The following is a 15691-nucleotide window of genomic DNA, read 5'->3' as shown; positions in this document are numbered from 1 at the left end:
CCCAAGTCTCCACTCCCAGCTCCTCCTGCCAGCGTGATTGGCCACCCCAAGTCCCGCCCCCGCGCCTCCTGCTGGCCCAATTGTGGGCGTAGCGGAGTGATGGTTAATTTGCATACTTCCCTTTTATTATGTAGGATTTTGAAAAACACAAAATATACAGTAAAAAAATTAACGGAGCTAGAAGGTTTGTCTCCCTACAAGCACAGAAAAGAAACCCCCTCCCTCACTCCCAGCAGCACAATCAAAGAATAATCTTGAAATGATAAACTGCAGCTAATGAAAGATGTGAATTTACAGTGGCAGCCAGGAAATCAAGTTAAGGTGACAGTAACGCTGAACCCAACGATGGAAGCCTGAAGATCCCATTTTTACTCCCAGCTCAGGTGTTATTTCCAGAGGCAGCCTAGGAAACAGAAATCAAACCCTCTGACAACAGGATCCAGGAGGCAAACTCTGCAAACATCATCCACTTTAAAGTTTAGGGTGTTTAACAAGGGCTCTACTCTTTATTGGGCTCATAGTTGTAATTTTTTTCTTCCTTTCAGCTTAGTAACAGTGATTAAAGTATTTATCCACCTCTCAGCCTTTCATCCTCAAAGTCAGCTATCATGTGTATAAGCTATCACGTGTGTAAGCAAAACCATCAGAGCACCAACCTCAAATCTCTTTATTTCTCATCTCTTTAGAAACTTTGCCTTGCCAAATCTCATTGCTTTGGTGTATTGGTGTATCTCTGTTGCCTTCAACTGATTTTTAAAAATAGTTTGTCCATTCTTTTTATTTGTTCCAGTGGGAATATAGGTTCAAGACAACCTAGTCAGTTCTTGTCAGAAACAGAACTTTCACCTTTTTAAATCCATTTGTTTTATTTTATGTTATATTTATAAAAAGGAATATACAGGGTTGGGCAAAAGTAGGTTTACAGTTGTAATACAATAATAAATAATAACACAAGAATAAATTGTGTTTAACATACAACCATAATCCTACTTTTGCCCCACCCCTGTATGTATTTAACATTTGTATCACTTGTTTTATAATATGACAATGAACACCCATGAACTGTTAGTACCTGGTTTTATTACTTGCCAAACCTCCCTGTATTTTTTCTGCCTTAGGTAAGCACTGTGTGGAATTTTGGGTTTATTATTTTCTAACTAAAACGAAACACCACTTTACCAAATATATCTCTCTAAACAGCATACTTGTTTAGTTTTGCTAGTTCTTGAGGCTCATAAGCTACGTTATACTGTATACATTCTAGGTGACTTGCTTTTATTACACATTTGTTTCTTAGAATAGTCCTTGTTATTAAATCTAACTAGTTCATTCATTTGTTATTCTGTGTTATATCATGCAAAATAACTCAATTTATTTATTCTCTTAGTGGACATCTGGAATATTTCCATTTCTTTCCTATAAATATTCTTATAGGGACATCCTGATACTATTAGCAAGAATTTCTCTAGGTTATATTCATACGAGTGAAACTGATGAAATAGCAACATGTACGTGCATTTAATTTTATTGTTAAAATATTTTTCAAAATGGTTGTTAAAACTTATTTTCCTATCAGCAGTATATAACACCAATTCTTGTCATATTTCTTAATTTCTCCCATCTGATTGATGTAGTGTCTCTTTATAGTTTTAATTTGCATTTCCCTGGTTATTAATCCTATATAATAAAAGGCTAATATGCAAATGGTCCCCTCAGGAGTTTGACCGGTAGTTCGCTTGCTCGCTATGACATGCACTGACCACCAGAGGGCGGCATGGAACATGGTGGGCGACCATCGGTGGCGGCAGGACTCTGACGGAGCAAGGGAAGGAGGAGGTGGGGAGGCCAGGAACTGCGTGGTGGTGGCAGCAGTAGCGCATGGGCAGTGAGGGAAGGGAGAAGTGGGGAGGTAGGGAACCTGATCGGCCCTGATCACCGGCCAGGCTTAGGGACCTTGCCCGTGCATGTATTTCGTGCACTAGGCCTCTAGTTAAGTTTATATGTCTAGTCACCAATTTCATGTTGCCTCCTTTCCAAAATCCTTTTGATGTCTTTTTTTTCTGGATTGCCTTTTTTTCAGAGGTAATCTTTACATATATTAATACGTTTTTCAGGTACATGTTGCAATAACTTCATAAAATGCATAAAATCTCATTTATGGTGTGTCTTTTACTCGCTTTATGGTGTCATTTGAACAAACGTTATCAATTAAAATGTAGCTAAATTGGCCATTCTTTCTGTAGTTAATATTTTTCACCTTTTTAAAAAAATCCTTTCCTATTTCAATGTCATAAAAACAGTCTCCTGTATGTTATTTTAAAACTTTTAAGGTTAACATGCCCTAAAAATTTAATCCATCTGGAATTGATTGGTTTCTCTGTATGCTGTGATTTAAGGGTTCCATTTCTTTTTACTTCCCATAGGATAACACAATTTATTGAAAAATCCCCCCTTTCAGTCATCTGCAATGCTACTACTATTGCTTCTATTATTTAAAAAAATTTTTAAATGTTTTTATTGATTTCAGATAGAAGAAGGGAGACAGACAGAGAATCATCGATTGGCTTCTTCCTAACACACCAGCTACTGGGGATTGAGCCCTAAACCCAGGCATGTGCCATGACCAAGAATCAAACCATAACCTCCTGGTTCATGGGTCAATGCTCAATCACTGAGCACACCTGCCAGGCCCCTCTATTCTTTTTCATTGCTTTGTCTGTCTGCTTATCCACAAGATGTCTTTCACTAAAGTTTTATAATTTTCTCTGTAAAAAAAATTTTAAAAGTTCTATGTACAACTTTGTTAGGTACTTTGGTTGTTAAAATTAGATTTTATGTTAATTTGGGGAATTATTTTGTAGTTTTAATTTTATATCCATCTTTCTTGCTAAACTTTTTAATCATATTTATGAAAGGTGTCAGTTTTAAATATTTTCTAACCCTTTAATATTTTATTTCTATATATTCCTTATATTTGTACATATACATTTTTTCATTTCATCTTAATCTTTTTTCCCCCAAGTTTTCTGCTGTGATGATGTACATTTTAATCTTTAAAAAAAATCATTTTTGTTTTGGTTTATTTAGATATTATTCTGCTAGTTGCATAAATGTCCACAGATTGTATATCTTATTGTGGTGCAATTTTTTTTTGGACACTACATGAATATATTACATCAGTATCCAATTTAAATCCATATTCTGTTTAATGCTTTTCATATTGACTGATATATTTTTCCTTCCTATTTTTAGATTTTGTCTCTCATTAGTTTAGTTGCATCTGTTCGTTTTTATTTTATTATTTTTGAACCCATCTGCCAGTCTATTGGTCTTATCAGGATAACTTTTCTATGTTTTTTTTAATTATTATTTGTAATAATTTATGCAGACTGAATTTTCTTGTGAATTAAATATTTTAGTGGAGTATATCTTTGAGTAATTCTTTCAAAATGCCACTTGGCAACAGAAAATTTACAAAATTGTGTTTTGGAATCTAGTATTGCAGCTGAGAAATCTGAAGTTAATCTGGTTCTTACTTTTTCTTTTTTTTGGTAGGTTGCCTCATGGTGACTTTTGGGGTCTTTTTGACATCCTTAGTTCAGAAATTTTAGCAGAATATGTCTATTGTGATTCCACCTTCATTTTTCCACTTTATACTTTGAAGGTACTTCTCAACCAAAGAACTGCTTTTTAAGCTTTATATAAATTTTTAGCTCTATGTGTTTGGGGTATTTGTCTGCTGGATTTGAGAGATACCTGTCCTGTTGCCAGAGCGTTATCTGAGCTGGTATTTGGTTTCTATTTCATAGGCTGTCTCTAGAAACTACACATTATCAGCTGTGGGTAAAATAGGATCTCAATACTTCCAAGATTGGGATCAGTATTTTTGTCACCTTATTTTAATTTCCTGGCTGCCACTGTAAATTTAATTCTCAGTAGTTATAGTTTATCATTTGTCCTGAAAACAACAATAAAACAACTCCTGCGGGTGTTTCCTTTCTGTGTTTACTAGAGGTCCAGTGCACAAAATTCATGCACAGGGGGTGGGTTGTCCCTCAGCCCAACCTGACCCTCTCCAATCTGGGACCCCTTGGGGGATGTCCGACTGCCCGTTTAAAGGCATTAACTCCAGCCATTAGGAAAATCACACAGAATGTCCTTGACATACAAACAGTGTGGTTTTATGAGTTGTTTTAATAACAATGGCCATTCCTTTAAATAATATCTACTTACATACAATACAGCTGGTACTATGTGAATTAAGAATGTTAATATCACAATATTATAGAAGGTTGTAGTGGAAATAACATTGAATTGTCTAGTTCAAACTTTTATAAATATTGGAATTCCCTTTTCAAAGATTTTTGAATGCTTTCTGTCCTAAGAAGCTTAACCAACTTTTGAGGCAACCCATCTTCTGTGATAGGACTGGGGGACTCCGTGTGCCTGCTGTCCTCCCCCAGCAGGACTGAAAGGACTGGGGGACTCCGGCAGCAGGCACACGGTGCGGCTGCCGCCCGGCAGGATGAGGGGACTCCAGTGGGGCTGAGGGGACTGGGCACCACCATCTTGTGTCTATGGGCACCACCAGCTTTGTGATGGTGATGGTCAATTTGCATATTCCCTCTTTATTAGATAGGATGTAAGCCATTTTTAACATATGATCTCTCTTACATGTGAAATCTAAAAAAACAGAAATAGAACAATAACAACAACAAAACAATAACAATAACATATAACATATACAACAACAAAAACCCAACTTAGATACAGAGGACAGATTGGTAGTTGCAAGAGCAGGGGGTGAGGGATGGGTGAATCAGATAAAAAGGTACAACCTTCCAGTTATAATATAAATAAGTCACTGAATATTATATATGTTTATATTTACATATTTTATATTTTTATCTATTTATATTATATATATTTTTTTATGTATTTGAAAACTACTAACAGAATAGATATCATAAGTTCCCACCACAGAAAAATAATTACTGTGCTGATTGTTTCACAATACATACAATATTGAATCATTATGTTGTACATCTAAAACTAATATAATGATGTACATATATCAATTTTTAAAAATTAAAGTACAGCCGAAACCGGTTTGGCTCAGTGGATAGAGTGTCGGCCTGCGGACTGAAAGGTCCCAGGTTCGATTCCGGTCAAGGGCATGTACCTTGGTTGCGGGCACATCCCCAGTGGGGGGTGTGCAGGAGGCAGCTGATCGATGTTTCTCTCTCATTAATGTTTTTAACTCTCTATCCCTCTCCCTTCCTCTCTGTAAAAAATCAATAAAATATATTAAAGAACAACTTGAAGAAGTGAAAAGACAATCTACAGAATGAGAGAAGATATTTGCAAATCATATACTGATAAGAGACTTGTATCTAGAATATATAAAGACCTATTACAACTCAACAAAAGGATAAACAAAGCAATAAAAGAAGGCCAAAGGATTTGAATAGTCATTCTTCCAAAAAGATATAGAAATAGCTACAAAGCACATTAGATGCCAATTTCATTAGTCATTAGAAAATGCAAATCAAAACCACTTCATATTCAGCAGGACGGCTATAATCAAATTAAAAGAAAATAACAAGTTGGTAAAGATGTTAAGAAATTAAAAATTTTGTACACTGCTGGTGGGAAGGTAAAATGGTGTAGCCATTGTGAAAACAGTTTGGCAGTTCCTAAAAACTTAAACATAAAATTATCATATAATCCAGCAAATTTATTCCTAGGTATATATTCCAAAGAACTAAAATTGGATATGCAAACAAATACTCAGACACAAAATTCATAGCAGCACTATTCAAAATAGTGAATTGTAAATTCAAAAGGTGGAAACAATCCAAATGTCCAACAATGAAGGAATGCATAAACTAATTGTAGTAAACACATACAAAAGAATATTATTCATCCATAAAATGAAATGAAGCACTGATACATGCTACAATGAAGATGAACCTCAAAAACATTAGAAATTAGACACAAGGTCACATATTGTATAATTTTCTTTATAGGAAATATTCAGAACAGATAAATCCATTTGGACAAAAAGAAGATTGGTGGTTGCCAGAGGCAGGAGGAAATAGTTAGGAAGTGACTACTTAATAAAAATGATCTGGAACTAGATAAACATGGTGATTGTATAACATAGTGAATGTACTAAATGCTACTTGAATTGTATACTTTAAAATAGCTAATTTATGTTATGTGAATTTCATGTCTTTTATAAAAAAAGCAGCAGGGAAGGAAGTCTTCAATAAATGGTGCTGAGTCAGATGGAAATAAAAATGAATTTGGACATCTATCTCATACCATATACAAAAATTAATTCCAAATAAACTAGATTTAAATGTAAAAATTAAAACAATAACGTTTCTAGAGCAACTGTCCAATAGAATTCTCTGAGACGGTGTAGATGTTCTGTGCTAATACTACTAGTATGTGGCTACTGAGCGCTTGATATATGTGAATATATTTATAATTATATTTAGTTTATCTAAACAAAACTTAAATAGCTATATGTGAATAGTGGCTAGCATATAGACTGGGGCAAAAGTAGGTCTACAGTTGTTTGCATGGAAAATCCTATCTAATTAAAAGGGAATAAGCTAATTGACCCTCACGCCATCACGAAGATGGCAGCGCCCACAGCCAATAAGGAGGGAATATGCTAATTGACTGCCCTGCCCTCAAAGATGGTGGCACCCACAGCCAATGAGGGAATATGCTAATTGACTGCCACACCCTCAAAGATGGTGGTGTCTAGTTCCCTCAGTCCCACCAGGGTGGTAGGCGCCTAGCCACTCTGCGCGCCTGCCTCTGGAGTCCCCCAGTTCCTTCAGCCCCCCAGCCGCCCAAGGTGCAGGTAACCAGGGCCAGCCAAGGCTTGCGCTGCCGGCAGTGGCAGCAGCAGAGGTGTGATGGGGGTGTCGCCTTCCCCTGATCACTGGGTTGCCTCCCGCCCCTGAGGGCTCCTGGACTGTGAGAGGGGGCAGGCCGGGCTGAGTGACCCCTCCCTCCAGTGCATGAATTTTTATGCACAGGGCCTCTTGTAATATAATAATTAATAAATAATATAAACTCTGTGTTTCACATACTCAAAACTGTAAACTTACTTTTGTCCCACCTTAAATTTCTGTTTTTTCCTGAACATAATACCCATGATAAAGTTTAATTTATATATCTGGCACTGTAAGATATCAATAAAAAAAAAATTGTAACAATATACTGTAACAGAAGTTATGTGAATGTGGTTACTTTCTCAATCTCCCAAAATATCTTATTGTTCTGTATGTACCACATGGAGACGCTGGACAAAGGGATGATTCACATCCCGGGCAGGTCAGAGGACAGCAAGACATTTCATCAGGCTACTCAGAATGATGCAAGATTTAAAACTTAAGAATTGTTTATTTCTGGAATTTTCCATTTAATATTTTTAGAATGCAACTCAGTGTGGGTAACTGAAATGGCAAAAAAAATGCAATTGCAGATGAGGGGGGACAACTGTACTCACAAATGGAAGAGAGACAAAATCATTTATTTCCTAATATTTCCTCTCAGAGCTCCCTTAATCAATTCACTATTGTATATAGGGAAAGGAACAACTACTGTCATGACAACCATACTGTGAACAAGCTTGTCAGTCTTCACATTTTAAAAAAGAGATGTCATAAAAAATTAAATCCTTGTAAAGTTGAAAATAGACAGAATCAGGTAATATTTTGTATTTATCAAGGAATGTATTTCAGATTGCATGACTTGGCTCAACTAAAGAGATGTTTCAATGTTGTTTTACTTATAATGGAGAGATAGCGTAAGATAAGAAAACCTAAAATAAGGCAGCCAAATGGAAGTGTTATGTCATTTCACTTCTCTCTTTGCTATGTAAAATTTTAGAAGATAACATGAAGCACACGAGTCTAAAAGATATAAATAACTTACCCGATCATTCATGAGAAGATCTTTCACAATGAAAGTAGCTACCAAAGACTTCAAGGGAGCAGCAAATTGATCAGGTGCAAGGAGAGCAATGTGACCAATAGTAACCAATGGGGTTATAAGATGTTCCAGATTGCTTGGATCTAGGCTCTTATGCAGAGGCTGAGAAAATGAGGAAAGGAAAATATATCCAACTCTATAAGTCCTATATAATAAAAGCCTAATATGCTAAGTGTCAGGTCATCTGTTCAACCAATCAAAGAATAATATGTTAATGATATGCTAAGGGCACTCAACCGCTCGCTACGATGTGCACTGACCACCAGGGAAAGATGCTCCGACCAGTAGGTTAGCTTGCTGCTGGGGTCTGGCCGATTGGGACTGAGTGAGGCTGGCTGGACATGCCCTGGAGCCCTCCCACGGTCCCTTCTCAGGCTGGCCAACCTCCCATGTCCCTCCCCAGCCCCAATCGTGCACCAGTGGGGTCCCTTGGCCTGGCCTGTGCCCTCTAGCAATCTGGGACACCTCAGAGGATGTCAGTGAGCTGGTTTCGGCCCGATCCTGTAGGCCAGGCCGAGGGACCCAACTGGTGCACAAATTCGTGCATCAGGCCTCGAGTATGCAAATAAACTGCTCACACATTTCATTTTCAAATTAAAAATATTACAAAATTTCAATACATATACATTGTATAGGTAGTAGCTCAAGCTTACATTTAAACTTCCATATGTTATTTATGTCTAGAAAGCATCATGTTTAAATATTTTTGGTTTTGTTCATGTCATATTTAGAGGTAGGTAAAGAAACATTTCAGCAAAAGAATCATGTATTTTATGACCACATATATGAATATGTTAGAGATAGCTGGACTCACCAATATCCTCTTCTTTTCTACTTCCTGACTATAGGGGCAGCCTCCTTGGCAGTTAGATCAGGATATGTGAATAAGTCTGGCTAACAGAATGGGAGTAAAAGTGAGGTATGTCATGCCTACACTGAGGCAGGTATGATCAATGTGTCTTCTCCACATTCTCCCTCCTTACTCACTGGCTGGCTGAATAGCAAGGATTCAGTGGGACTTAAAGGAAAGCCATTAATCAAAAAGAGTTAGTGTGCCTAAGCCACTGGTCAGAATACAATCCAAACACCCTACAGGTCTTTTTCAGGAGCAAGAAAAAGCTTTTATTATGTATAGTCACATGCATTTCTTGTGGCTTTTCATAGCATTAAATAGTGAATTTCATAACTAATAAAATTATTTTACTATTCTGACAGGAAACCCAACCAATAATATTCATTTTTCAGTGAAAAAGAATGAGGCTCCTCATATAAATATACAGTATGATATGTAAAGTGTATTGCTAAATTTTAAAAATCAAATATTCATAAGAGTGACTATAGTATGCCATCACTGGTATAAGAGTAGGAGACAAAATGTGTATGTCTGTATTTATATTATTTGTATATGAATAAAACCTCTCCAAAAAAGTACATTAGAAGCTGATAACATTGGTTGCCTCTGAGAAAGAAAACTAGGTGGCTGGGGATACAGGAGTGGGGTGCAGCACAAAACTTTTTGCTATTTGGATATTTGTTTTGTATCTTTTGAATGTGAAAAAAGTGAATATACTAGCGATTAGAAATTTTCATAACAGATTTTTGTTGTTGTTGTTAATCATAATTTGAGGATATTTTTTCCCATTGATTTTTGAGGCGAGTGAAAGAGAGAGAAAAAACAATGTGAGAGAAGCACATTGGTTGCCTCCTGCAAACGCTCTTACCGGGGCCTGGGTGGGGGAGGAGCCTGCAACCAAGGTACGTGCCCTTGACTGGAATCGAACTTGGGAACCTTTGGTCCTCAGGCCAACGCTCTATCCATTGAGCCAAACTGGCTATGGCCATAACAGATTTTAATGAAGAATTGATGCTCTATCCTCCCATACTGAACACCAAGAAATCTAAGTTTGGAAAAACAATAGAACTGTTCTTTTCCAACATACGAGGGCACTATAAAGCTTCATTTAATCAAATGTATATTTAGCTCTGGCCCCCTTTGCTCAGTGGTTAGAGTGTCGGCCCTAGGCCCAAAAGGTCACAGGTTCAATTTCTAGTCAAGAGCCAATACCTAGGTTGCAAGTTCCATTCCCCAACCCAGTTGGGGTATGTGATGTCCATCTTGCTTTCCCCCTCCTCCCTCCCTTCCACTCTCTCTAAAAATCAATGGAAAAAATATCCTTGGGTGAGGATTTTTAAAAATAGTATATTTACATGAATGTACTTTCTGCTATTCTTGATGACTTCCCTCAATACTTTCATTGCACATAAGTTCCAGCTTGCTGTTTATATTACAGACAAAAATCTGATAGTGTAAATTAGTTTCAATTAGTTTATTATAGTAGTGTAAAAATTTTCCACAATAAAATGATAAAATCATTTCTGAAAAAGCAGAATTAATGGCCAGAGCCTAGATTAATAATAACCTCATAAAGGTCACATATTTCTATGAAACCTTTTTCCAGAAAGCCAGCCAACCTTGTATGTGATAGGAGGATTATATTATTAATAAAGGTTTCCTAATACATGTATTGGTATAAATACAATGTATAAGGTATAAATATTATAATGTATAAATATGTGTCAAAAATATTATACAATTATTTGATATCTAAATTTTAGTTGTCACAAAGAATTCATTAATAGCAATTATACTGATGCAATTCTAAAAATACAGCAGGTCCTCGAATAATGTCATTTTCTTGAGATGCCACAGGAACTTCACTCTTGTTTATATCAATCAGCCAACAGTAAAATTGTTTTTGTTATATACCATTTCACTTCACTTAGCAGAACCTATCAATAAAGTTGAAGACTTACTGTATATTATAAAATGATGTATCTCCAAATGCGAACATTCTGTATTCTGTAAAATCATTAGTATTTGTTTTTTAACTATAACATATGAAACAAAAATTCTTTTTCTCTTTACCTCAAATATCTGTGCAAACTGGGTCTCTTTACTAGAAAATATTGCATGGATACAATGAATAGCATATTTGGCTTGACGGGGAGGTCCTTTTTTAGATTTGTGATGTAAAACAGGAAGCAAAGCTCTAAAAGAAAAAAAAGAAAAACAATAAATCAGAAAAATCAGCATGACTTCCACTAGGCACTGTAATGCTTATATTTCTAAAGTAACATTTTGTAAGGACAAAAAAGTCACAACATCTACACAGACTCACTTTCAATCATCTATACTTTTGCTTTATTAATATCTATATTAAAAATATAACCCAAATACAAATATTTTCCTTTTTACTTAACAATTACAAATACAAATAAGAATGATGACTCATTTCTCCTGTTTAATGTGAGTTCCAATATTCTTTTCTCTTTTATCCTCACTGCTATCACTCCAGCTAACTTGCCACCTTATATATAAGACCACTGTAAAGGGACCTAATTGTTGGACTTAATTGTTCCTTCTTTCTGAAGTTTCCCTTTCTCTCCAGTTCATCTTTCAATTGGTCCCAGAACAATCTATGTAAAGGGAAATTTGATTATTTAACCAATACAAATTGAGTGCTTACTATGTGCCAAGCAGTATTAAAAGTCCAAAATCCTTGCCTTAATGGTACCAGCATATTGGGGACAACACAAATGATAATACATAAATTAGCAAAATATGTGTCATGTCAAATTGTGATAACTGCTGTAGAGGAAAATAAAGAAACAGAGGATAGACATATGTAAGAGTGTTAACATTTCAAATAGGGTGATTACAGAAGACCTTTCTGATAAAGTTAATTGAGCAGAGTTCTGAGGGAGTTAGGGAGTGAGTCATGTAGCTACTTGGAAAAACATTCATATATCATATCATTATACTACACAAAAACTTAATATAGATACTGAATACATCAGAACTTCTTAGCTCAACCATTTTTCAAATAATCACAGTGATTAAACTTCTGAATCCTCCTCCTTGCCTAATATCAACCCAATTCTCCAGTACTAAGAAATCAAAGATACAATAATGCATCACAATCATAATAAAGTCTCAGAAAAGATATCAACAGCAAAATATGTTAAAAAGACACATGATAAATTGAGGAGAAATTTTGCATTTCATATTAGAGAAAGGGATTAATATCCTTAGCATGCAAAGTCCTTGCACAAATAGAGAATGAAAAGACCAACAATATCATGGAAAAATGTGTTGGATATAAAGAGTAGAAAGCTCTTCAAAAAAAGCTAGACAAACTGCCCCATGATATGTGAAAGGATGTTTACCTTCACTTATTTTTAAAAAATACAAATTAAACTATCCTGAGAGGACTTCTGCTTTCGATTATGAAAGTATATCTGAGACTGGATTTACTCTATCTTGAACAAGTAGGACACAAGATAAAATATGTTAAAGGTTTCAGACATCGGGCAGTAGGCAGCACAGTACGATAAACCCTAAAGGATGGGAAACTAGAAGAGCCCTACATCTGCTCCCACACACTGCACAGAGGTCGTCTCCAGACTGCAGTGCAAACAGAAGTAACCAGAATAGAGCCTAGTGGTCACATGTTGAGGGGAACAGAGACAGAAGGTTCAGGGAGGCCATGGGAGCTATACTTTTCATGGCAGAATACCACAGAGCAGGGAGCTACAAAGAGAGAAAGGGAACTTGAGTTCTAGGCATCCCTAGAGGGATATCCCCAAGACTCTGGCTAAATAATGAGCAATGCCATGCATGAGTACCAGGAAAAGAACGTTGAAAAGCAGTAGGCAAAAAAAAAAAAAAAGCCCTTACACACACAGGGCTGGTAATATTTCATGTTTCCACCAGCCATAGTAGAATGACCTTGTCATTTATAACTAGGAGAAAATTAATCAATGGAAACAGGTCCAGAAATGGCACAGGTGATGGAATTAGCAAAGACATCAACAACCCAGCTATTATAAATATGCTCCATATACTCAAGAAGGTAAGAAGAAAATATAAACATAATGAACACAGAAGTGAAATACATAAAAAGACCCAAATGTAATATACGGGGTGAGCAAAAGTAGGTTTACAGTTGTTTGCATGGAAAAATATATAATACAAAAATTGAGACCCAAGATGGCAGTGATAGGACAGCAGTGAGGAAGAGAGTGTGAGTGAGAGAGCGTGGATGCGTGGGGTGTGTGTGTATGTGTGAGTGAGGGACAGTTATTCCACAGGACTATTGGGGATTGGCGGACCAGGATCCCCTAGCCAGGCAGCCTCTACTACCGCTGAAATCTCTCCCAGGGAACCCAGCCTCACCTCCACCCGGGGAGACCTCGGACACCACCTGGGACCCTACAGCCACACCAGCCAGACCAGCTGCCTCAGCTGCGAACCCATGAACACCGAGACTCTAGCCTTTGCAGCTGGAGGGGCCTAAAAAGTTTGTCCAGGTGGAGACAAAAATGGCAGCCAAAAAGGGGACAGGTCCAGAGCCTTCTCACGGAGCAGACAGAAGAAACAGCTTAATTGAATAACATACACCTGGAATTGGCGAATTAAACACAGCTGATGAGACAATCCATGGACAGAAAGGTGAGAGGTCGCCTGGAGCATGGTGACATTGGGGTTCTGGGCTGGAGGGAAAAATGCGTGCAGCCAGGACTAGAGTATCAGTGGGAAATGGCACTGCACCAACTCCGAGTCCCTTGAGGACACGTGTAGCACTCGACTGTGGAAGGGGGTCCACAGGGCTGCTGATAGCCGGGGACTCTAGATCTAAGCCCACAGCCGTGGGAGGCTGTGCCCAGAAAGGCAGCCTGAAGTTCTGCACTGGCCGCACAGGGCCGGAGGTGAGGAGATGTACAGCAACACGGTTGCTCTGTCTTTATATTTTCCTTGCTTTTACTTGCTAAACCCAATGCATAGGATTTTTCAATTACAAACACTCACCGAGGCTGCGGAACAGGGGAAGGTGGTTTTGTAGAAGCTGGGGAGCAAAATAGGGGGAGGCGATCAGGAAGCCAGCTCTGGGACAGTCCGATCCCCCTCAACCCTGAACAGACATTTTTCTCCTGAAGACCAGGGCCCTCCTAGCAGCACAGCCATACCCAACCTTGAGCTCGACAGGGACACAAAGATTCGAAATAAATGCAGCGAGCCTTGGGGACTGGGTTGAGGGACAATTTGGTTCCAGAAACTAATACAGAAACACCGCCACCTAGAGGCTGTGTCAGAAATAGACACTTGTGTAAATATGATTGAAAGCAGGCAGAAAAACAAAGCTGGCAGACTGATCCTGACTGCCTGAAACCAAGGCTGTGGCTTCTAACACAGAGGATTAGAGGATCACTAGGAAGTAAACACAGTGCTGATTACCTAACAGGAAACTGAGATGTGGCAGACAGAACAGTAGAGAAGGGTCTTAAGCCAGCCCCCATGGGACATTAAAACTCAGCTGAAGTGAACAAAATTCACTACTTCACTTTTTTAAAAATAGATTTTTATGGATTTCAGAGAGGAAGGGATAGGAAGAGAGAGATAGAAACATCAATGATGAGAGAGAATCAGTGATTGGCTTCCTCCTGCATTCCCCCTATTGGAGATTGAGCCCATAACCCAGGCATGTGCCCTTGAAAAGAATCAAACCTGGGACCCTAGTCTGCAGGCCAATGCTCTATCCACTGACCCAAATGGGCTAGGGGCACTACACTTTTCTTTTTATCTTTTACTTAAGAAACCAAAATTTTTTTCTTTTATTTTACTTTTTTAAATTATTTTTATTTATTATTATCATTATTTTGGATTAGTGTTCTACATTCTATTTTTATATTTTTATCATTATTCTGCTCTATCTCATTTTTTCCTTTATGTCAACCCTATCTTCCTCACTACCCCCTTTTTCATCCTGTTTCACTTCTCCTGTTCCTGCTTTAGATTCTCTCTCCTTTCTTTTTACTCCTGGTTAAAAACTGATTTTATCTCCTTTATTGACATATTACTATTAAAGTAGTCTCTGTTGGCTTACTCATATATCTAATTTCCTCTCCCCTGCTCCAAGTCCATGCACCCTTCTCTTTTCTATTTCTTCGCTAGCCAACTTCTTTTTCTAATTGTTGTGTTTTGTTTTTGTTTCTTATTTTATGCTTTTATTTTTCCTCTCCTTGCTTATTCTCTTCTACTAATACCTTAATTAGTTTTATTCACCAAAGTCATGCCTATCTGCTCTCTACTCTATTCTCCTTTTCCAAAAGTAGATGAATATATAGATAAAAGAAAGGGGAAAACCTTGTTCTTTTTAAAAATATATACATAAACTTTTAAATATATATAGTAGAGGCCAACTGCACAGATTTGTGCATCGGTTGGGTCCCTCGACCTGGCCTGCAGAGATCGGGCCGAAATCAGCTCTCTAACATCCCCCGAGGGGTCCTGGATTGCAAGAGGGCGATTCTTGGGTGACACCCCCCGGAATCGGGCTCCCTCCTCTCTGGTTCCAGGTGCGGCACCTGACAACCACAGCTGCCAAGTCACCACAGCTCGCCAGATCCTGCGTTGAGCTTCTGCCCCCTGGTGTTCATTGCGCATCATGGCTACTGGTCGATGGTTGAACGGTCGGATGGTCGCTTAGGCTTTATACATATAGATTTTTAAATATATATTTTTTAAATTTTTATTATTTTTTTAATTACTATATTTATTATTATTTTTAATTGAGTATTTTGTTCTCTACTTTTCTTCTTATACACTCATTCTCTA

The 15691-nt window shown here is 37.6% G+C and overlaps 1 protein-coding gene across 7 annotated transcripts in view; it reads right to left on the bottom strand.

The window, feature by feature from the left end:
- PDS5B (PDS5 cohesin associated factor B) overlaps positions 1-15691 on the bottom strand; it is a 258856-nt gene that overhangs the window by 60215 nt on the left and 182950 nt on the right. For all 7 annotated transcript variants that reach the window (XM_079779314.1, XM_079779316.1, XM_079779317.1 and 4 more), the window contains exons 20-21: positions 10943-11066; positions 7960-8118 (exon numbers count right to left, since the gene is read on the bottom strand). In XM_079779314.1, coding sequence (XP_079635440.1) covers positions 7960-8118; positions 10943-11066 — 283 coding nt within the window. The remainder of the gene's footprint in view (positions 1-7959; positions 8119-10942; positions 11067-15691) is intronic.

The sequence above is a fragment of the Cnephaeus nilssonii genome, assembly GCF_951640355.1.
Source record: "Cnephaeus nilssonii genome assembly, chromosome: 8".
In the NCBI taxonomy this organism is placed as follows: Eukaryota; Metazoa; Chordata; class Mammalia; order Chiroptera; family Vespertilionidae; genus Cnephaeus; species Cnephaeus nilssonii.
The sequence above is the reverse complement of the archived record's forward strand: the minus strand, read 5'-3'. Positions and strand labels throughout refer to the sequence as shown.